The sequence below is a fragment of the Melanerpes formicivorus genome, unplaced genomic scaffold (genome assembly GCF_026170545.1).
Source record: "Melanerpes formicivorus ecotype bairdi unplaced genomic scaffold, bMelFor1.0.p_v2 SCAF_13, whole genome shotgun sequence".
Classification (NCBI taxonomy): domain Eukaryota; kingdom Metazoa; phylum Chordata; class Aves; order Piciformes; family Picidae; genus Melanerpes; species Melanerpes formicivorus.
The window spans coordinates 1,011,926-1,033,181 of NW_027142365.1; the positions used below are offsets into that span (position 1 = coordinate 1,011,926).

The 21,256-nt window shown below is 66.5% G+C and overlaps 2 protein-coding genes across 4 annotated transcripts; one reads left to right on the forward strand and one right to left on the reverse strand.

Annotated features, from left to right (window-relative positions):
• The first annotated feature begins 211 nt into the window (after window positions 1-211).
• On the forward strand, window positions 212-5,774 carry LOC137444786 (zinc finger protein 777-like). 3 transcript variants are annotated; one of them, XM_068145767.1, is made up of 6 exons: window positions 212-466; window positions 1,019-1,145; window positions 2,377-2,487; window positions 3,402-3,584; window positions 3,670-3,804; window positions 4,496-5,774. In XM_068145767.1, exons 1-6 carry the CDS (start codon window positions 365-367, stop codon window positions 5,383-5,385), a joined length of 1,548 nt encoding a protein of 515 aa, XP_068001868.1. In that variant the 5' UTR covers window positions 212-364; the 3' UTR covers window positions 5,386-5,774. The 3 variants fall into 3 exon arrangements, with proteins under 3 accessions (XP_068001868.1, XP_068001869.1, XP_068001870.1); XM_068145768.1 differs by having other exon boundaries at window positions 213-466; window positions 4,499-5,774; XM_068145769.1 differs by lacking the exons at window positions 212-466; window positions 1,019-1,145 and adding an exon at window positions 1,156-1,267.
• Window positions 5,775-12,055: 6,281 nt separating this feature from the next.
• LOC137444782 (zinc finger protein 783-like) lies at window positions 12,056-20,927 on the reverse strand. The gene is made up of 7 exons (XM_068145760.1): window positions 20,815-20,927; window positions 19,988-20,260; window positions 18,569-18,695; window positions 17,550-17,768; window positions 15,994-16,335; window positions 15,212-15,325; window positions 12,056-14,565 (listed from the first exon to the last, which is right to left on the reverse strand). Exons 1-7 carry the CDS (start codon window positions 20,836-20,838, stop codon window positions 13,610-13,612), a joined length of 2,055 nt encoding a protein of 684 aa, XP_068001861.1. The 5' UTR covers window positions 20,839-20,927; the 3' UTR covers window positions 12,056-13,609.
• Window positions 20,928-21,256: the final 329 nt, after the last annotated feature.

Consider the following 21,256-nt stretch of genomic DNA (forward strand, 5'->3'; position numbering starts at 1 on the left):
AGGGGGCGTCGCTTCCTCCGCCGCTCGCCACTGCGCCCCCTGGCGGCGGCAGCGCTGCCTGACGGCTGTCAGCCTCCGGAAGGTGTCCGGTTCCAACGTGGGGCTGGAGGGACGCAGCCAGCTGCGGGAGAGACCTCCCAGCGCGCCCCCCAGCGCCGCCACAGGCGGGCGGCCAGCGGGGAGAGCCCGGCCTGGGGTAACGCAGACCCCCCCGGTTACCGGTGCGGGCAGGTGTGCGGCTCGGTCCTCCCGGCTGGCAGAGGGCGCCGCGCGGTGCGGCGGGCGCGGGGTGGTGCCGGGGCCGCTGGGGCAGGGGGTCCGCGCGGCTGGGCTGCCCCGAGACCTCCCGACCGCCGGCGGGGCCATGGCGGAGCTGCGGGGCCGCCTGCGGGAGCTGGAGCAGCGGCTGGAGCGGGCGGAGGCGGCGCTGAGGAGCGGACACCCCTGGCGGCCGCGCATCCCCGCGGTACCCAGCGGAGCGGGGGGAGCTCAGCATGCCTTGGAAGGGGCGAGGAGGGGGCGGCGGTGGGGCTGAGGGGTGGCCTGGGGCTGGTAGTGAGCCGGGGGGGGGTGGTTGTTAGGGGGAGATGGGGGCTGGAGGTGAGCCGGGGGGGTGACTTCATTGTGGGGCTGAGAGAGGGCTGGAGGCTGGTGAGAAGCCATGAAGTTACTTGGGGGGCTGGAAGGGAGCCTGAGGCGCGGCTTCGGGGGGCTATGGTGCGGGGCTGAGGGGTGTCTGGGGGCTGTAGTGATCCGTGGGGTGATGGGGGCTGGAAATGGGCCTGCAGCGGGGGTCACTTGTAGGGCCCTCGTGGGGCTGGGAGTGAGCCTGTGGGGCCACCTAGGGGCTACTGGGTCGGGGAGGGGGCTGGGGGAGCCTGACAGTCGCTCAGGGGGCGTGGAGTGGCTGGGAGCTGCCCGAGGGTTGCCCGAGGTGGCTTCTAGGTGAAACCAGTGGGGCTGCTTGCGGGGCTGGGGGTCCCTCCAGCCCCCTCCAGCCCCAGCCCTGCGCTCCCAGGTGCCGATGAGTTTCGAGGAGGTGGCAGTGCGCTTCAGCAGGCAGGAGTGGGCTGAGCTGGACGACGAGCAGAGGGACTTGTACCGCAGCGTCATGGAGGACAACTACCAGATGCTGATGTCCCTGTGTAGGCTCCGTTCCTGCCCAGGGCAGCTCCCCCGGGGTTGCTTTTCTGCCTCTTTGCCTTCCCCGGGAATTCTCCAGCCCTCAGATGATTTGCTCTGTTCCCTGCCCCTCAGAGGCTGGCAGGTACATGCAGGAGGGGGTAGTAAGTGCTCAGTGGCTTCTCCTTGTGGAGGACAGGTAGGCTGAGCTCCCCGAGCCCTCAGCACAGAAATTGCCTCTTCCACCTCTCTGCAGATCTCTTCCCATTGTCGTGCTGTGGGGAGGAGCTGGTGGTGCGTCCTCAGGGCAGGGAGGGGGATCTCATGGGGCAGCATTTGAGGGGGGGCAAGGCTGGGTGTTCAGGCAGACACATGGCCCTGGCAGCTGCAATGGAGCCTTCCAAAAGGCCCAGCTGGGTTTGTTGTTGAAAGCCTGCTCCATCCTGAATGTTTCTGTGACTCCACAGTAGGTACTGAGATGTGATGGAGGGAATCCCCCCCCTCTGCTCTGCTGAGACCCCACCTGCAGTGCTGGAGTCCTCAGCACAGCACAGGCAGGGAGCTGCTGCAGCAGGGCCAGGGGAGGCCACAGCAGTGCTGGCAGGGCTGGAAGCCCTCTGCTGGGAGCCAGGCTGAGAGAGTTGGCCTTGGGCAGCATGGAGAGGAGAAGGCTGCAGGGAGAGCTTTGGAGGCCTTCAGTGCTTCAAGGGCTGAGCAGAGAGCTGGGGACAGAGTTTGGAGCCTGCTGGGCCAGGCCAAGGGGTGGTGGTTTGAGCTGAGAGAGGGAGAGTCAGACTGGGGAGAAGGGAGAGATCTTTTGTAGCATGAGGGTGGTGAGAGCCTGGCCCAGGCTGCCCAGGGAGCTGGGAGCTGCCCCATGCCTGGCACAGTGCAGCTCAGGCTGGTTGGGGCTGGGAGCAGCCTGCCCTGGCTGGGGATGTCCCTGCTGGCTGCAGGGGCTGCACTGGCTGAGCTCTGGAGCTCCCTTCCCAGCCAAGACAGTGTGGGATTCCATGGTGTCTGGCTGTTGGTGCTGGGGGCTCTCAGACATCCCAGGGGGTGCTTTGCAGACTGTCCCCAGGCAGTGCTGCCTGCTGGTGCTGGTCCCTGTCCCTAACTCCCTGTGTGCTGGCTCTGCCCTGAGTTGGAGCTGGGGTTGTTTTGGGCCAGGCCTGGCTATGTGGACGTGCTGCTGGTGCATCCACAGTGATGTTGTCACCCCTCACCTCTGATGTCTGCCTTGCTCCTGAGCAGACTGTGACCTCTCCAAGCCTGACCTCATAGCTCAGATGGAGGGAGAAGAGCTGAGCATGCCAGTGGAGTCAAACCTGAAGACAAAAGATGTGTCCCCAGCACCAGCTGTAGGTGGGTGAAACCTTGCACCAGGATCCTGGCTGCTTCATGGGGGAGATGTGGGCCCTGCCCTCAGCCACGAGGTGGCTCTGGATGGTCTGACTGGGAGGACACTGAGACACTCTGGCAGCCTGGGGCCTTCCCCTGACTCAGCAGCTGCTGTGTGCTGAAGAGATGCTCTGAGCTCCCAGCCCTTCTCCTGCCCCTGAGGAAAAACAGCTCCCTCCTGTACCAGAACAGGGGAGGAGGTGAACTGATGGGAAGCAGCTCCACAGAGAAGGTCCTGAGGATGCTGGGAGACAACAAGTTGCCCAGGAGCCAGCACTGTGCCCTTGGGGCCAAGAAGAGCAATGGTGTCCTGGGGGACATGAAGAGTGTGGGCAGCAGGTTGAGGAAGGTTCTCCTCACCCTCAGCTCTGCCCTACTGAGGCCACAGCTGGAGGACTGAGGCCTGTTCTGGGCTCCCCAGTTCCAGAGAGCCAGGGAACTGCTGAGGGGCCTGGAGCAGCTCTGGGAGCAGCAAAGGCTGAGAGCCCTGGGGCTGAGAGCCTGCAGCAGAGCAGCCCCAGAGGGCAGCTGAGCAATGCCCAGCAAGAGCTAAAGGAGTTGTGGGGGGCAAGAGGCTGGGGCCAGGCTCTGCTGAGTGGTGCCCAGGGCCAGCACAAGGGGCAGAGGGCACAAACTGGAGCCCAGGAGGTTCCACCTGAGCAGGAGGAGAAAGTTGTTTGTTGTGAGGGTGCTGGAGGCCTGTCCCAGGCTGCCCAGAGAGGTTGTGGAGTCTGCTGGTGTGGAGAGCTTCCAACCCCCCCTGGGCATTGTGCTCCTGGGCACTGTGCTGAGGGTGCCCTGCTGGAGCAGGGAGGATTGAATTGGATGATCTCCAGAGGTCACTTCCAGCCCCTCCATGCTGGGATTTTCCTCTCCAGAACCAGAGTGCCTGAGCTGTGTGAGTGGTGATGGTCTGATGGAGATGAAGATAAAGGAGTCTTGCATGGAGAACTCTCTGCACCTAGAGGAAAGGAGCAGCCCTGTGGTGGCACTGTGTGAGGAGAAGTCTCAGCACCTAGAGGACAGGAACAGCCCCATGGTGGCAGTGATCAGCAGTGCATGTAAGTGACTGGCAAAGGCAGCTGGTGTGAGGGGGCCTGGGCTGTGTCTCACCCAGCCTCACCATCCCTTCTCTTGCCTTCACAGCACAGGTCCCACCTGAAGCCACTGCTGTCCCTACAGACCTCAGCCAGCCAACTCCATCCCCCTCCTGCCCTTTCACCACACAATGTCATGAAGGAGTGAGTCTGAACAGGGGTGCATCGCCTCCTCCTGCAGCAGGTACTGGGGCAGAGCCCTCCACTCCTCCCTGGTGGGGCCAGCAGCTTGAAGGAGCTGTTGGCCTGCCCAGGGAGCAGCAGAGGGTTTGCCTGGGGCTCACTCTGGGCCTGGGGAGCAGAGTTGCCAGCAGAAAAGGACCTGGAGGGGTTGGTCAGCATGGGTGGAAATGAGCCAGGGAGTGCCCAAGGGGCCAGGAAGGCCTCCAGCAGCCTGGTTTGGATCAGCAGTGATGTAGGCAGCAGGGGCAGGGCAGGGATGGTGCCCCTGGGCTGGGCACTGGGGAGGCCGGAGCTGGAATCCTGGGGTCAGTTTTTGGCCTCTCACTCCAGGAAGGACATTGAGGAGCCGGAGAGGGGCCAGAGAAGGACAACAAAGGGTCTGGAGGACAGGTCTGCTGAGGAGCAGCTGAGGGACCTGGGGTTGCTGAGCCTGGAGAAGAGGAGGCTGAGGGGAGACCTTCTGGCTCTCTGCTGCTCCCTGCAAGGGGGGGTTGGTCTCTTCTCCCAAGGAACAAGGGACAGGACCAGAGGAAATGGCCTCAGGTTGCCCCAGGGGAGATTTAGGTTGAGTGTGAGGAAGGATTTCTTCCCCTTGAGCTGGCTGCTGGCTGGAGAGGGGGTGGAAGAAAAGCCCTTTGTGCCTTGTCCTCAGATCCAGGGGGAGAGTGAGCTTTGGGTTCTGTTTGTTCCAGCAGATGCCGAGGAGGGGATCCCCATGGAGGTGCCTCCGGAGGAGGGGACTGAAAGGAAGCCAGCAGCGCCTGAAACGGCCTCGCAGGCTCCAGAGGAGGAAGGGAAGGTGAAGGATGCAGGGCAGGGCAGCCCAGCGCCGGCAGCAGACGTTCCTGCGGTGGCAGGCAGGCAGGTGCCAGATGCCTGCGGAGCTGCGGTCCAGGCGGATCCCAGCAGCGCCGCCCCGGCAGGGCCGGCGGAGCGCCGAGCGGCCACCGTCCAGCGCAGCTCCTGCCGGGAGAAGTCCTACTCCTGCCTGGTGTGCAGGAAGAACTTCCTGCTGAAGATCAACCTCCTCATCCACCAGCGGAGCCACAGCAACGCCGAGCCCTACGCCTGCCCCCACTGCGGCCGCACCTTCATGGCCAAGAAGAAGATCCGGCGCCACCTCCGCGCCTGGGCGCTGAAGGGCTTCTGCCAGCCCCCGGAGGGCGAGGAGTGCCCCAGCCGGGCACCCTGCCCGGCCCCCCAGCCCCACGCCGCCCCCCGCGAGAGCGCCTGGGGGAAGCCCAGCCCCGGCAGGTGCCCGCGGTCGCCCGCCCAGATCATGTACAGCTGCAGCGACTGCAGGGAGAACTTCTCCAGCCAGAGCTTCCTGATCCTGCACCAGCGCCGCCACGCCAAGCACCACGGCATCCTCTGCCCCTGCTGCAACCGCAGCTTCGCCTGCGCCTCGGCCTTCGTCCGGCACCACTGGTCCCACACCAGCTGCCGGCCCTACCAGTGCGGCATCTGCCAGAAGACCTTCAAGCGGCGCTACCACCTCAGCGTCCACCAGCGGACCCACGTGCGGCAGGAGAGGCCCTTCCCCTGCAGGGACCAGCTCCCGCTGCCGGCAGCCGCGGTGTAGCCGCTGGCCCGGGGGTGGGAGGAGCAGGGTGGGGAGCTGGGAGTTGTCCAGAGCTCACTGTGGGACTTCCCTTCTCTCTGCCTTGGCCGTGAGCAGGTCGATGAATTCCGGAGCACGGCTGGCATCCGCTGGTTGCTCCTGCCTCCCTGTGGGGACAGAGGACACCCCAGGGCGGGTGGCTCCTCGTCCCCAAGGCCCACCGGAGCGGCCAGTGCCGGGGGGACACTGGGAGTGGGACTGGGCACGCGGGAGCAGTTGTCTCTTTCCTGGAGAGCACCAATAGATGTAGAAACCAGGATGTGGAGTGCAGCTTCCTTCGGCTCCAGGGCATCTGTCCCCAGCTGGACGGGGGGGTACTGGGAATGCTGCTGGGGTCACGGTGAGGAAGCAATGGGGGATAGGGAATGCTGGTGTGGTCCTTCCAGTGGGATGTGGCCGGGGAGTGGGGGGTGATGGGGAAAACTGGGCATGGGGGCTTCACGGGGATGGAATAGCAGGCAGGAGCCAGGATCCCAGTGTGGGGATGAGAATGGGGGTCCTGGTCCTGCCCAGCTGTCCCTGGCTGGCCTTGGGGGCTACTAGGAATGGCAGGGGGTCCTCCCAGTGGGATGTGGTGGAGGACAGGGGTGGTACTGAGGAGTCCTAGAGGAGTTCTTCCGGTGGGGATGTGGAGGAGGATGAGGGTGCAGGGAATGCTGGTGGGATGCAGTAAGGGATGGAGGTACTGGGAATGCTGGGGGGCGAGCCATGGGGAACAGGGGGTACCGGGAATGCTGGTGGGATCCTCCCGATGGGCTGAAGTGATGGGGGCGTTCCGCGGGACTGCAGGACCCCGCAGGGGCCACGGGGCCGGGGGAGGTCCGGTCCTGCCTATCCTTTCCCAGCCGTACTGGGATGTATGAGCGGAGGTGCCGGGAATGCCGGTGGGATCCTGCCGGTGGGGCGCGGTGGGGGAGTGATGCTGGAGGAGCCCTGGGCGTGCAGGGACTCGGGAGCACCGTCGGTGCCGGCGTGAGCCGGGGGGCGGGGGGCGTCGGGAGGGTGTTACCAGCCCGGGTGCGGCTCCGCGGCGGGCCGGCAGGGGGCGCCGCGAGGCGGCGGCAGAGGCAGAGCGGCGCGTGCGGCCATGGCCCGTTGGGGCCCCGCGCAGGTACCGGGGAGGGGGCGGGGGGCGGCGGCGGCTCCCCTCCACCTCCTGCCCCCCCGGCACCCCCCCCGGCACCCCCCCCGGCACCCCCCGGCACCGGGCTGAGGGCGCCGCCGCCGGGCGGGGGACGCCGGCACCGGCATCAGACGGGGGGCGGCGGGCCCGGATGGGGCCCTGGCGGCTGGGGAGGGGCCGGGCCGGGCCGCACCGGTCCCGCGGCCCCGCACCCTCTGCCTGCTCACCCTCTCCTCCCCGCAGCAGGAGCCCGAGTGGGGACCCGAGGCCTGGCTCCCGCCGCAGCCCCCCGCAGTCGGTCCCGGTCCCGGTCCCGGTCCCGGCGCCGGCGCCGGTGCCGGCCCCGAGGGGGAGAAAGCGGCGTCGGCGGTGCCCGAGATCTCGCTGTGGACGGTGGTGGCGGCGGTGCAGGCGGTGGAGAGGAAGGTGGAGTCGCAGGCCCTGCGGCTGCTGAGCCTGGAGGGCCGCGCCGAGACGGCCGAGAAGAAGGTGTCCGGGCTGGAGAGGGCCGTGCGGGACTTCGGCGCCCGCCTGGAGCGCAAATGGGCGGCGCTGGCCGCCCTGCTCCGCGACAACGCCCGGCGCCTGGAGCACGTCGAGCGGCAGCTCCAGCACCGCGGGCACGGGACACCCCCGGCCGCGCCGGGGCCCAGTGGCGACCAGCCCAAGGTAATGGGGACGAGCCCCAGGGGGGCAGGAAGGAGCCCCAGCTCACAGGCGTGAGCACAGAGTAGCAGGGACCAGCCCGATGTAAGCAGGATGAGCCCTGGGCGATGGGGACCAGCCCCAGCTAAGGGTCATGTGGCCAAGGTAATGGGGTGGTGGCCCTGTGGCCAGTGACCTGCAGCGTTGGGCAGCAGCACGGGCAAGGCTGCTGTGGTGCTTTGCCTGCACCTCCCTGTCCCTGGTGAAGGTGGGGAGCAGAACACAGTCCCCACGAGCATTTTCAGCTCTCTTGGGTCCTGCTGCTCACCTCACCCACCCACCTTCTGCCCTGGCTTCTGCCCGTGACCCAGCTCCTTCCCATAGGAGCTCCGGGCCCACACTGCCTAACCCTGTAGTCTGCTTCCCTGGGGAGTGGTAGGGACTGGGGGAGGTTGGCCGAGGTGGAGAAGCTCCAAGACCACCACTGCCCGCTGTGGTTTCAGGTGCCGGCGGCGTGCGAAGAGGATGCAGCCAATTTGCCTGAGGAGTGGGGGAGCTTGGACAGCCAGCAGAAGGAGCTCTACAGGCTTGCCATGAAGGGCAATTATGAGGCCGTGGTCTCTTTTGGTGAGGATCTCTCTCTGCTCATGTGTCAGACACGTCACCCCTGGGCTGAATCCGGCTTGAACCCCTTGGGGGTTGCTGTCTTGGCTGGGTGGAGGAGAGGGAGCAAGAGGTGATGCCTGCCCATGTGTAAGGCTCGGTTGTGGCAGGAGCTGTGCTTCATGCTCAGGCCATGCACCTGGAGAACATTTCCTGCTGCCAACACAGCAGTGGGGGCCAAGATTCATCCCTGCCAGCCCTGAGGCTTTGTCCCCATGAGCAGGGACACTGCACGAGTCCCAGGACTTGGCACAGGGTCTGTGGGATCACTTGGAGGCCTCCCCGCGGTGGAGAGCAGTCCCTGCTGGGGACTGCAGGTGATGTGTGCCCTGCAAGCTGTGTCCCAGCACCGGGGCAGGGGCTGCAGGGGCTTGCTGCAGATGCTGCTGAGTTGTGTCACTAATTATTTGGGGCTGAAATTGGAAAGGCTGAGTGCCCTCCTCTCCCTTCTTGGGGTAAGTGGGCTGGCTGGCTGGCAGCAGCCTGCTTCTTTGGAGGGTCCTACAAGTCCAGGACCCCTCCTTTTGGAGCCCAGGTCACCTCTGGGCACTCCACAGCCCCCACTGTGTGAGAGCACTCCCTTATCAACACAGGGTTCTCTTACCAACAGCTAATACTGCCTCCTTCCCAGGGCTTGGGGACATCAGCTCCAAACTAGGGGCTGAGGATGAGGAGGATCTGGGGCCGAGGAGCCAGGGGCTGCTGGAGAAGGGAGAGGTGCAGGAGGACCTCGGTGTCGGTGAGTCGTGGCAGTGCTGCCCACACAGCGAGGGGGACTGGAGCCTGCCTTCAGCAGTGCTGCTGCTGCTGTCCCACTAGAGGCAGGGCCAGCTGAGCTCATCATGTGCCCACAGGGAGCGTTCCCAGTCTTGCACAGGCTCAGAAACTCTTGGGAGTTTAAGCCACTGTCATTTGGGCCTCCTTGAGGCCAAATCTTGAAGTTCAGAAAAGCCTCCTTGTCAACATTGAGGGGAGACTGAGGGCAGTGGGAGCCTGTCCCAGAGAGCTGGGAGCTGCCCCACCCCTGGCACCAGTGCAGCTCTGGGGTGCTGAGCAACCTGCTCTGGTTGCAGTTGACCCTGCTGGCTGCAGGGCTTGCACTGGGTGAGCTTGAGAGGTCCCTTCCAACCCATTCCATGATTCTGTGAATATGGAGCTGCCAAGCACAGCCATGGGAGTGCTGAGAGTGGACAGGGGGATCCCCTCCTGCCTACAGCCCTGCCCAGCTTGTCCTCTGTGGGGTGAGGGGACCCAGAGCTGACCCAAGATGTGAGGTGTGACCTCAGAAGCTTCCCGGGGCAGGAGTGACTCTGAGTCTCTCGGCAGGTGAGAAGATTGTGATCAAGACAGAGGAGCAGCAGCCCCAGGAGGAAGGCTCTGAAATGCTGACTCTGCCACAGGCGGCCTCGGCGAGGCTGGAGGAGGAGGCTCCCCTGGGGCAGGGGCAGCCGGTGCCCTGGCAGAGCCAGGCCAGCTTGGACGAGCAGAAGGGCTGCGGGGAGGCCCTGGGGGAGTTCTGCAGCCACGGCGCCGAGCCCGAGTTCAAGCCTGTGGTGGTGCCGGCGGAAGCTCACCCGGCCCCGGGCCTGCCCTTCCCAACAGACCACGTTCTGGGCATGGTGGGCACCGACCAGCCCTTCGGCCTGCCCCAGGGGGTGCCGCCGGGAGCAGACCCCGCGGCAGAGTCGACTTCCTCGCAGCCCGGCTCGGAGGAGCAGCGTCCGTGCGCCGCGGGGGCAGAGCCTGCGGCGCTGGGGGACTGGAAGAGCATGCGGCTGAAATGCAACCTGCTGGCCCAGCAAGAGCAGCAGCAGCAGCAGAGCCAGGCCCGGAAGAGCAACGGCTCCTTCATCTGCACCGCCTGCGGCAAGAGCCTGGCGCACCACGCGGCGCTGCTGCGGCACCAGCGCCTGCACACCGGCGAGAGGCCCTTCCAGTGCCCCGCCTGCGGCAAGAGCTTCAACGAGAAGTCCAACCTCAACAAGCACTACCGCATCCACACGGGCGAGCGGCCCTACCGCTGCGCCGCCTGCGGCAAGGGCTTCATCCAGAAGCACCACCTGCAGAAGCACCAGCGCATCCACGGCGCCCAGCTGCGCGGCGGCTGGGCGGGACGGCCGCCGAGGGCCAGCGCCGCGGGCGAGCGGCTCTACCGCTGCATCGAGTGCGCAGAGAGCTTCCCCCAGAAGGCGTCGCTGGAGGAGCACCAGCGCCGCCACACCCAGCAGCGACCCTTCCAGTGCAGCGGCTGCAGCAAGAGCTTCCGGCACCGCCAGTCCCTCAACCACCACCAGAAGATCCACGCCCTGCCCGGCTCCGCCGCCGGCCTGCCCGGCCGGGAGCGGCAGCTGCAGCCCGGCTCCTGCAAGGCTCTGGCGCAGGACGGTCGCTAGGCTGAGGGCTGCAGCAGCCTGCGGGGACAGGATGCGCAGTGCCCACCCCCACGGGCCTCCTGGCGCTGCCACACCGCTGCCCACAACACCTTCAGCCTGCCCACAGCGCCGGGGGCTGCCTGGACCCTGGGGGGCTCTCCGCGATGCCGTGGGGCTGCCCGGACCCCGGGGGGCTCTCTGCGATGCCGTGGGGCTGCCCGGACCCCGGGGGGCTCTCCGCGATGCCGTGGGGCTGCCCGGACCCCGGGGGGCTCTCCGCAATGCCGTGGGGCTGCCCGGACCCCGGGGGGCTCTCCGCGATGCCGTGGGGCTCCTGGCAGCTGCAGAGCTCTGGACTGGCTGGGCCGCGAGGAGGACAGAGACGGCCACGTGGGCAGGGCACGGCGCTGAGGGGTGAGGAGCCTGGCCTGGAAGGCAGCAGAGGAGGCTCAGCAGAGGAGACCCCAGGAGAAGGGGCCCGGGCTGAGCAGCGGCTGTGCCGTGCCACGGAGCGGCAGGACTCCGTTATTTCAGCAGCGGCGGCGTGGAGGTGACTGAGGGAGGGCTGCTGTGGCTGGGCAGCAGTTGGGAAGTCTCAGATAAAGGACTGGGCTGATGTGGTCTCCTGTGGTGCTGCGGCTGAGGGGAGCAGCAGCCCCACGGCTCTGCTGTCACCGCAGCTTCCCAGCCCTGCGCTGCCACCAGGAGCTGTGCTGGGGAGGGCAGGGCCTGGCTCCCACCCTGCTGTTGGTCACCCTGGGATGAGGCCTCAGGACTCACCTGAAGCTGAAGCCAGGAGTGTGGTGGAGCCCTGGGGAGGAGCAGGATAGGACAGGGCAGGGCAGCTGCCTTCTGACCGCGGGGGCAGGAATCTGGCACTGCCTCATGGCAACTGGCACTGCCCCATAGGAAGGTAGGAGCCGCCCCAGCTGATGGAGTGTGGCCAGAGGAGGCCACAGAGATGACCCAAGGGCTGGAGCACCTCTGCTGTGAGGCTGTGTTGGGCTTGGGCAGCCTGGAGGAGAGAAGGCTCCAGGGAGACCTTCTGGTGGCCTTCAGTGCTTGGAGGAGCTGAGCAAGCTGGGGGCAGCCTCTGAGCAGGGCAAAGGCTGATGGTTTGAACTGGGATTTGTGACGCTGAGGGCAGTGAGAGCCTGGCCCAGGCTGCCCAGGGAGCTGGGGACTGCCCCATGCCTGGCACAGTGCAGCTCAGGCTGGTTGGGGCTGGGCCTGGCTGAGCTTGAGAGATCCTTTCCAACCTAACCCAGTCCATGGTTGTGTGGCTGTGGAGCTGCCAACCCCAGCCCCACTCTGCAGGACCTGGCATCCATGAGATTCCCTGGCAGCTCCTGCCTGCAGCCCTGCCCAGCCCCTTGGCTATCAGCCCCCAGCTGCAGAGGGCTCAACCTCCCAGGCCCCAGTGGGAGCACTGCTGATGGCATCCTGGGAGGAGGTGCTGGGGACACTGGGGGGTGAGAGCCCCCCAGGGACACCTGCTGCTTCACCCCTGGGGCTGAGGTCCTGGTGGCCATACCCACCAGTGGCACCTGCAGGGTTCTGGGCCCAGTGCAGGTGACTGGGGGGTACTGGGGGTGTCCAGCAAGGCCTGGGACAGTGGCAGAGAGCCAGAATGTCCTTGCCCCGAGGGCTGCAGGGCCTCAGGTCCAGCCCTGCTCTCCCTGTGGGACACTCCTGGGGCCCTGGCCAGCACCACCTGCAGAAGGTGGGGACAGAGCTGCCAGCAGTGACCACCATGGGCCCCCCAGGATCTTCCTTCACTGTCAGCACTTGAGGGTGCCAGCTCCAACCCCCCAGGACCAGGCAGAGCTACAGCCAAAGCGTTTATTGACCTGAGCAGGGCAGCTGGGGCCTCACAGGGCACACTGGTCCCACTCACAGCAGCTCGAGGCAGAGGCTGGCCCCTCCCCGCCCCCCACCAACTGGGGGGCACTGGGATCTCTCCCCAGGCTCAGCCTTGCTGCCAGGCCATCACCACAGGACACTGACCATGCTGGTGTCCCCCAGGCTGGCAGCAGCACTGTGCCCCTGGGGGCACGAGGATGACTCATCTGCCAGTCACTGCTCCTTGGCTAATGCTGCTGAGTGCCCTGCAGTCCTGGGGACAGCAGCTGATGAATTGGGCCCACAGGAGCAGCAGGACCTTGAGTATGCCCCCAAGGAGCAGCTCTGACACTGCTGTCCCTCCCAGGGGGCATAGAGGTGGCCCAGGATCACGCTGGGGGGCGGTGTGGGGCAGCTCCTTGGTGTGCAAAGCACCACTGCAGCCCAGCAGACCTCCTGAGTGGCCAGGAATGGAAAAGTAGGAGAAGGGAAGTGGTGTCCAGGGGAGGGACAGGGACCTGGTGACCTCAGGCCACTGCATCAGACCACTCCGTGATAAACACAAAGCAGACAACTGCACTCCAGGGTCCCAGCAGCAGCTGCTGTGAGGAGTGATGCCTCCAGGACCCCTCTCCCCCTCTGTCTGCATGTCCTGCTCCCAGCAGCACACAGCACAGCTGCCAGGCTCTGGCCTGGTTTGCCCCAGGTCCCTGTCTGCCTCAGGGCAGGCCTTGCTCCATCAGCCCTCTGAGGTAGCTAGCAGAACTCGTCTCACGGGGTTGGGGACGGTGGGTTCAGAGGTGACTCGAGGGGAGGGCAGCTGTGGGCTGGAGAGGGAGGGGCCAGGGGAAGGGGACTGAACCCCAAAGAGCTCCAGGCCCCAAGGAGGGCTGCAAGCTCCTCCCCCAGGCAGCAGCTCCTGCAGCTCAGGGGGAGTCTCACCCCTGAGGCATCTATAAAGTGACTCCATCTGTGCAGGCTGGTCCTGAGGGGGTTGACTCCTGGGGGCGCTGGTGGCCCCGATGGGCTGGGCCTGGGTGAAGGGAGGGGGCGGTGCTGGGACTGCAGAGGGTCCCAGGGCACCTCTGTGAGCAGAGAACGGTGTGATTCGATTCATTTCTTTCAGTGCAACACCTGAGTGCTTCCAGCCCAGGCAGGGCTCAGGTCCTCACCAGGGCGGGGGACAGGACACCAAGGGTGCCCTGGGGACGCCACACTCTGATCTGGTGTCTTGGTCAAGAAACAGCAGCGAAGGGCAGAGCCCCACGGGGCTCCATCAGCTCCATCCTCCTGCTGCTGCGGTGCTGGGCGCCAGGGCAGCTCCAGGGCGAGCTCAGCACAGCCTGAGGAGAGTGGTTTTGGATCGCTGGAGGCAGCTGTGGTTGGCTCTCTGTGGGGGCACCCAAGCTTTGGGTTCCTTCTACAGGCCAGGAAGGCTCCTGCAGCCCAGCAGGCAGAGGGCTCTCTGGGCCCCAGCGCCCTGCCGCGCGCGGCGCCGGCACGCAGCGCTTCCTCTCCGGCCACGGCCGCCTCTCCCGGCTCATTGCTCCACGACCCTTGCCCTGCTTCCCAGCCTGACCACGGGCTGGATGGCTGCCCCGGCCCAGCCCCGGCCGCTCCTCGACGGCGCCTCCGGCTCCGGGGAGCCCTCCCGGGGCGCGGGAGCCGCCGCGGGGCCTGCGCCGGCCGGGGGCGGCTGGAGAGCAGCGCCCAGGGCTCGCTGGCGCTCGTGGATCTGCTGGTGGCGCTCCAGGTGGCTCCTGCGGGTGAAGCTCTTGAGGCAGGTGCCGCAGCAGTGCGGCCGCTCGCGCGCGTGGGTCCGCATGTGCCGCCGCAGGGAGCGGGGGCAGGACAGGACCTTCTTGCAGTGGCTGCACTTCAGCAGGGGCTTCTTGGGAGCCCTGGAGAGGCAGCCGGCGGCCGGGCTGCCCCTGTCCGGCGGCTCCTCCTTGGCGCGGCCCAGCGAGGCGCCGCCGCCGCAGGGCCCCCCGCCGCCCGGGCCGGGGGCGCCGCCGTAGGGGCTGCCCCCCGGGCTCCGCCGGGGCCGCGTCCGCAGCTCGGGGTGGACGTTGCCCCAGACCTTGGCCCCGAAGGCCCTGTCCTTGATGTGGATGCTGTGGTGCAGCTGCAGGCGGTGCGGGCTGTGGAAGCTGAGCTCGCAGAGGGGGCACTCGTAGGGCCCGGCGGTGGCGTGGCTGCGCTGGTGGATGATGAGGTTGATCTTCAGGCGGAAGCGCTTCCCGCACTCGGTGCAGGGGTGGCCCCACTCCCGCACGTGCCCGCGCCGGCAGCTGCCCAGCAGCAGCCTGCTGCTCTCGCACCGGCTCGGCCTCTTCTTGCCCTTGGCCTTGGCCTGCTCGCCCCTGGGGCTCTGCTGGCCCTCCGAGCTGGGGGAGGCCGCAGCAGCCTCCTGCGGCTCCTCGGGCTCCTCCTTCTTCACCCCGACGACCGCAGAGGCTTCCCTGGGTGCTGCTTCGCTCTGCAGTGAGGTCTCCTCTGCAAGGCAACGACACAGCTTGGGCTCTCCTGCTCCAGGGCCCCTGGGCAGCCGGCACCGAGATGCCTTGCCGGCACCGAGCTGCCTTGCCGGCACCGAGCTGCCTTGCCAGCACCGAGATGCCTTGCCAGCACCGAGCCCCTGCCCCCAGGCATCGTAGAACCAGGGGGCTTGGGGAAGACCTTTGGGATCATGGAGTCCAACCCCTACCCCAGCTCTGTCAGGGCTGAACCTGCCCTGGGGCCACCTGAGGCCATTTCCTCTCATCCTGTCACTTGTTCCTGGGGAGCAGAGCCCAGGCCCCACCTGGCTCCAGCCTCCTGTCAGGGAGCTGCAGGGGGCCAGGTCTCCCCTCAGCCTCTGTCTCCAGCCTAGAAACCCCCAGCTCCCTCAGCCTCTCCTCACCAGACCTTTTCCCCAGACCCTTCAGCAGCTTTGTTGTCCTTCTCTGGACCTGCTCCAGCTCCTCAGTGTCCTCAGGGTCACAGGGCTGGCCCCAGGATTCAAGGATACAATTCTCTGACTCTGCTGCCCCCTCCCCTGCCTGGTGTCCAAGTCCTGAAGCTCTTCCCCCTCCCCATTTGCAGCTTGCTAGCAGGCTGGGAGCTGCAGGGCCCCAGGTGCCCCCTGCTCAGGGTTACTCACCTGTGTCAGACCCAGCTGGGTCCTCTTCCACCTCCACCTCAGGCTCACCTTCCCTGCAGAGCTGCTGTGCTGCTGTGCCCAGGGTCAGGCTGTTCATGACCACGAGGGGGGCTTCTGTTTGCAGAGAAAGGCAGAGGAGCTGTCAGCAGCTGAGGAGAGCTCACAGCTCCCTGCTCTGCTGTGCTGCCAACCAGGGCCTGTGCTGGGGGCATGCAGGAGAGCCAGAGCGAGCTGCAGCTCAGGAGTCACACCCAGGGGTGCCAGGGGAGCCTTAGGTTGGGTGTAAGCAGTAACTTCTTTCCCTGGAGGGTTGGCAAGGCCTGGCCCAGGCTGCTGAGGGCAGAGGTGGAGTCCCCATTACTACAGGGGTTCAAAAGCCATGGAGGTGTGGTGCTGAGGGCCATGGTTTGGTGGTGCCCTGGCAGGGACCAGCCAGAGCCTTCATTTAGAAGACACCACCACCAAAAAAGCCCCAAAGCAGCCCTGCCCACCGAGGCACCACAGGAACAAGCACCACAGGCACAGGCTCAAGGGCAGTTCCCCCTCCACCTCCCATGAGGGGCCCATGGAGCTGGCCAGTGGAGAGCTCAGGGCCACAAGCCCCTGCCCTTTGCCCTGGCAGCACCTTGACAAAGGCAGCCCAAGGCTTCTGCTCTTCCCTGGAGGTGTCCTCTAGGCACAGTCAGCTGCAGGCCCCCTGCCAGACACTGCTGGCAGGCCTGAGAGAGCTGGGACAGGCATGGCCCCGGGAAGCAAACCCTGCTGGCACCTGTGGGTCTCACCTTTGTCACCCTCTATGGGGACTTCATCTGCTCCCAAGACCTCTTCCTCCTGGTCTGCCTCTTCTGGTGTCTGCAAGGCCTTCTCACACTCTGTGACCTCTCTCTGGCTGGCTGTGATGCTCCTCTGGGGGGGGCTCTGCCCATCTCTGATGCTTGTCTGTGGGTGATCCTGGCTGGGGGGGATGCTGCTCTGTGATGGCCTCCCCCTGTCTGGGCTGGCTGGCTGTGGAGGCTGCTGGCTGCTGCTGCTGGGAGTCTGGGGACTCTCCTGTCTGTCAGTGACACAGAGCTCTTCACCACTCTGGCTGCAGGATGGGAGGCCAGGCTTGGGCACAGCATGGTCTGCTCAGGGGGCAGAGCAGAGGACAGGGCATTTGGTTAGGCACAGGCTGAACCTTCATTCTGGTCCTCTCTCTCCACCACCCCAGACCCAGCTGGCACTGCAGACTGGCACAAACTTGGCCTCAGGTTGCCCCAGGGCAGGTTTAAGGACATGAGGAACAATCTCTTGCCCTTGAGGGCTGTCCAGGCCTGGCCCAGGCTGCCCAGGGCAGTGCTGCAGTCCCCACCCTGGAGGGGTTTCAGAGCTGTGGAGCTGTGGTGCTGAGGGCCATGGCTTGGTGCTGGCAGTGCTGGGGTCAGGGTTGGACTCTGGGAGCTTCAAGGTCTCTTCCACCCACCCCATCCTGTGGCTGTATGGAGTGCAGGTTCCATGCTCTGACAGGGAAGGTGCTGCTGCCCTTTGGCAGGATCCAGCCCTGAGCACAGCTGCACCACAGAGAAGATCTAAGCAGCAGAACATGAACTAAAAGCCCAAAGGGGAGGGGAAGGCTCTGTCTGTGCAGCAGCTTCTCCCTCTGGGGCTGAGAGCCTGCAGCAGAGCAGCCCCGGGGGGGGATCCTCTCCATGCTCAGCAAGAGCTAAAGGGAACAAGAGGCTGGGGCCAGGCTCTGCTCTGTGCTGCCCAGGGCCAGCACAAGGGGCAGAGGGCACAGACTGGACCCCAGGAGGTTCCACCTGAGCAGGAGGAGAAAGTTGTTTGTTGTGAGGGTGCTGGAGGCCTGTCCCAGGCTGCCCAGAGAGGTTGTGGAGTCTGCTGGTGTGGAGAGCTTCCAACCCCCCCTGGGCACTGTGCTGCTGGGCACTGTGCTGTGGGTGCCCTGCTGGAGCAGGGCTTGGGCTGGGGGAGCTCCAGAGGTCCTTCCAAGCCCTCCCTGCTGGGGTGCTGTGGGTCTGTATCTCTTCCCAGGAGCATTTGACAAGGTCCTTCCAGCTTGTTCTGCTGTGACTCTATGAAACCAACCCTCAGAGGCACTCAGGACTCTCCAACCCAAACCTGCCCTGGGGCAGCCTGAGGCCATCTCCTCTGGTCCTGTCTCTTGTTGCTTGGGAGGAGGCCAAACCCCCTGGCTCCAGCCTCCTTCCAGTGCCTGTGGAGTTTTAGTCAACACAGCCAACAGACCCTCAGAGCAGTTCTTCTCTAGGAGACTCCTGGGAGGTCTCCTGACAAAACTGGGACAGAACTGCCACCTCCTCCTGGCACACACCAGCCTCACCTGGGGCAGCTTCTCTGGGGACTTCATCTGTTCCCAAAGCCTCTTCTGCCTGGTCCATGGCTTCTGGTGCCTGCAGGAGCTCCTGCTCCCTGGTGCATGGCTCTGGGGGCTCCTGATGGTATCCAGTGTGTGTCTGAGGCTGCTTCTGACCATCTCTGATGCAGAGCTCTTCATCCCTCTCCATCCTGGAGAGGATGTCAGGCTTGGACACAGCATAGTCTGCCCATGGGACAGAGGAGCAGTGGGCAGCAGGTTCACTGGGAGCTGCCAGGCTCTCAGGGTGCCCCTGCTCTGCCCAAGCCCAGGGGAGCAGGCAGTGCAAACATCAAGGAATGATCCTTGCCCCCATGGGGAAGGGGCTGCTGCTTTCTGGGCCCTGCTCCACCCCTGAGCACAGCTGCAGCTCCAGTGCAGAGCATGAACTAAAACCTCCCTTTAGTCTGGAGGGGAGCAGCCTGAGGGGGATCTCATCAGTGCTGACCAGTGCTCCAGGGGTGGCTGTCAGGAGGATGGGGTCAGACTCCCATCAGTGGCACCCAGGGGCAGCACAAGGGGCAGTGGGCACAACCTTGGGCATGAGAAGTTCCACCTGAACAGGAGGAGGAACTTCTTTAACTGAAGGCTGCTGGAGCCCTGGAGCAGGCTGCCCAGAGAGGTGGTGGAGTCTCCATCCCTGGGGAGATTCCAAACCTGCCTGGATGTGCTCCTGGGTGACCTGCCCTGGGCAACCTGTTCCAGTGTCTCACCTAACCTCCAGCCTCAATCTGCCCTCTCCCAGCTCAAAGCCACTGTCCCCCCTCCTGTCACCACAAGCCCCTGTCAGAAGTCCCTCCCTTCAGCACTGGTTCCCTACCTTTGCCTCACAAGCATCTTTCATCCCTCTGCCAAGAGGAGGCAGGGCAGTGTGGCTCTGAGCCCCCAGGAGAGGCTCTGCTGGCTGCAGGCCTCCAGCCCCCCCAGCCAGCCCTCAGCAGCTGCCAGGCCCAGCCAGCACCCCCAGGTGCCAGCCCAGCTCTTACCCAGGGAGAGCAGGGTCTCGTAGTTGCCCCTCATGACAGCCCTGTAGAGGTCCTTCTGCCAGCTCTCCAGCCGGGCCCACTCCTGCTCGTTGAAGTACACAGAGATGTCGTCGAAGGTCAGCGGCACCTGGGGGCACAGCGGCTGCTGACTGCCAGGGCAGGAGCCAGCAGGCACCTGCCCCCAGCTGGCACAGCCCAGGGCACAGAGCACAGCCTCCCAGAGTCCAACCCTGGCCCCAGCACTGCCAGGGCAGCACCAGCCATGGCCCCAGGGCAGCACCAACCATGGCCCCAGCACTGCCAGGGCAGCACCAACCATGGCCCCAGGGCAGCACCAGCCATGGCCCCAGGGCAGCACCAACCATGGCCCCAGCAGTGCCAGGGCAGCACCAACCATGGCCCTCAGCACCACAGCTCCAGGGCTCTGAAACCCCTCCAGGGCTGGGGACTGCAGCACTGCCCTGGGCAGCCTGGGCCAGGCCTGGACAGCCCTCAAGGGGCAGAAATTGTTCCTCCTGTCCAACCTAAACCTCCCCTGGGGCAACCTGAGGCCATTTCCTCTCATCCTGTCCCTTGTTCCTAGGGAGCAGAGCCCAACCCCCCCTGGCTCAGCCTCCTCTCAGAAGGTCTCCCCCCAGCCTCCTTCTCTCCAGGCCCAACAGGTCAGCTGCTCCTCCCCAGCCCTGTTCTCCAGACCCTTCCCCAGCTTCATTGCCCATCTCTGGCCCTGCTCCAGCCCCTCGATGTCCTCCTTGGAGGGAGTGACCCAAAACTGACCCCAGTGTTAGGTGTGACCTCTGCTGGGGCTGAGTATGGAACCTGCTCACTTTGGTTCCTGCCTTCCCTGTGGCTCTTCTGCACACTTGCTCTCCTCTCACTCAAAGGACCATGGGCAGACCCAGCAGGGTACAAAGGGAGCTGGTTTGAGCTGCTCCTCCTTGAAGCAGCAGCTCTGGAGCCAGAGACTCTCTCTTGCATTGAGAGTCCACCCAAGGAAATTTGCCAGGACTGAGAGAGCTCTCCCCAGCTGCTCTGGTGAGCCAGGAGCTGTCCTGGATGTACCCTCGAGTGAGCCCCTACCCCTCTTGGGTGAGGGGAGCCCTTCTGCGGGTACCCCTGGGTGGGAGCTTCTTTTGTGAGTGAGTGTGGGCACAGCTTGAGTCATCTTCATGGGAAGGAACCTTCCCCACAGCCAGGGCTCGGCTGTGAGCCGTGCTGCCCACGGCCACCCAGCTGCTCCACGCTGCTCCTCTTGGACTGCACCAGACCTGCGCTGCAGCTGGCCACTGCTCTTTGCTGGGTGGCTCCCACAGGCCCACAGCTCACCAGTGCTCAGCCTCTCAGGACCACTCGGGCACCTCCCCACCTGCCCCCCGCACCGCCAGGGCGCTGCCAGGAGCCAGCCCGCACAGCCTTTACCTTGGGGACCTCGCCGCGGGCGCTGGGGGGCAGCCGCAGCAGCCAGAAGTTCCTGTTCCTCAGGAGGTTCTCCACGTTGTCCAGGCGCTGCTGGAGCTGCCCATAGTCCTGCAGGAGGCTGCCCAGGGCGGCCAGGTTGCTGCCCAGCTCCCCCACCAGGTTCTCGCAGGCCAGCAGCCTCCGCTCTGCCCTCTCCGTCCGGCTGCGCAGCTCCTGCAGCTGCTGCGCCTCCGCCTGCGCCCGCACCGACCGCGGCCTGAGGGAGCCCAGGGACTGCGGGGCGGGGGTCAGGGGTCAGGGGCGGGGGTCAGGGGTCAGGGCGCCCCGGCACCGCCAGCCACAGCTGGCCCCTGTAGGGCCCCCATGCCCCAGACTGGCTGCCCCCCCCCCCGCCCATGCCCCCGGGCCGGCACCTCTGGGGGGGCTCCCTCCGTGCCCTGACCCCAAGGCCCCCCAAGGCCCCCCCAGGCCCCCCAGCCCTCCCCAGCCCCGCAGGGACCAGCACTCTGGGGGTGCCCCCCAGCCCCCACCCCCTGGCCCCTGGCCCCGAGGGGACCTTCCTGCTCCTGCCCCGAGCCAGCACCTCCGGGCCCCCTCCCCACGAGCCGGCCCCGCGCCCCCCGCCCGGGCACCCCCCGGGCCCGCAGCCGCTCCCCCAGGGTCGCCTCCCCGGAGAGCCCCGAAGGGACCCCGCGGGGACCCCTCCGCGCCCCTCCGCCTCGGGGCTGCGCGACCGCGGGGGTCCGGCCCGGCGCGGGGCGCTGGCGGCTCCGCCCGGCGGCTCCCTGCGCTCCCGGGGCCGCGTCCCGGCCCGCTGCGGCCCTCACCTGCGCGGGGCCCCGGCGGGACATGGCCGCCGCCGCCGCCGCCGCCGCCACCGGCCCCGCGCGCCCTGCGGCAGCGCCGCCCCCGGGGCAGGGCCTGGCGCGGCCTGCAGCGCCGCCTGGCGGCCGGGAGGAGCGGAGGCGGGACGCGGTGGCCCCGACCCCACGGCGAGCGGCGCCGGGAGAGCGCCGAGGCTGGGGGCAGGGCGGGGGCGGAAGGGGGGGGCAGGAGCTGCGGCAGCCCCGCGGCGCCCAGCACGGCCTGCAGCGCGTCCGTCTCACGGGCTTTATTTGGCGGCACGGGGGCAGCGACCCCTCCGGGAAGTTCGGGGGCACGGGGGGTGCCGTGGGGCTGACCTTGTGCCCCGCAGACCCCTCCAGCTGCCCCAGAGCTGGGAGGGAGCAGCCGAGCCCCCGGGCACAGCCTGGGGGCGTTCACGTCCCC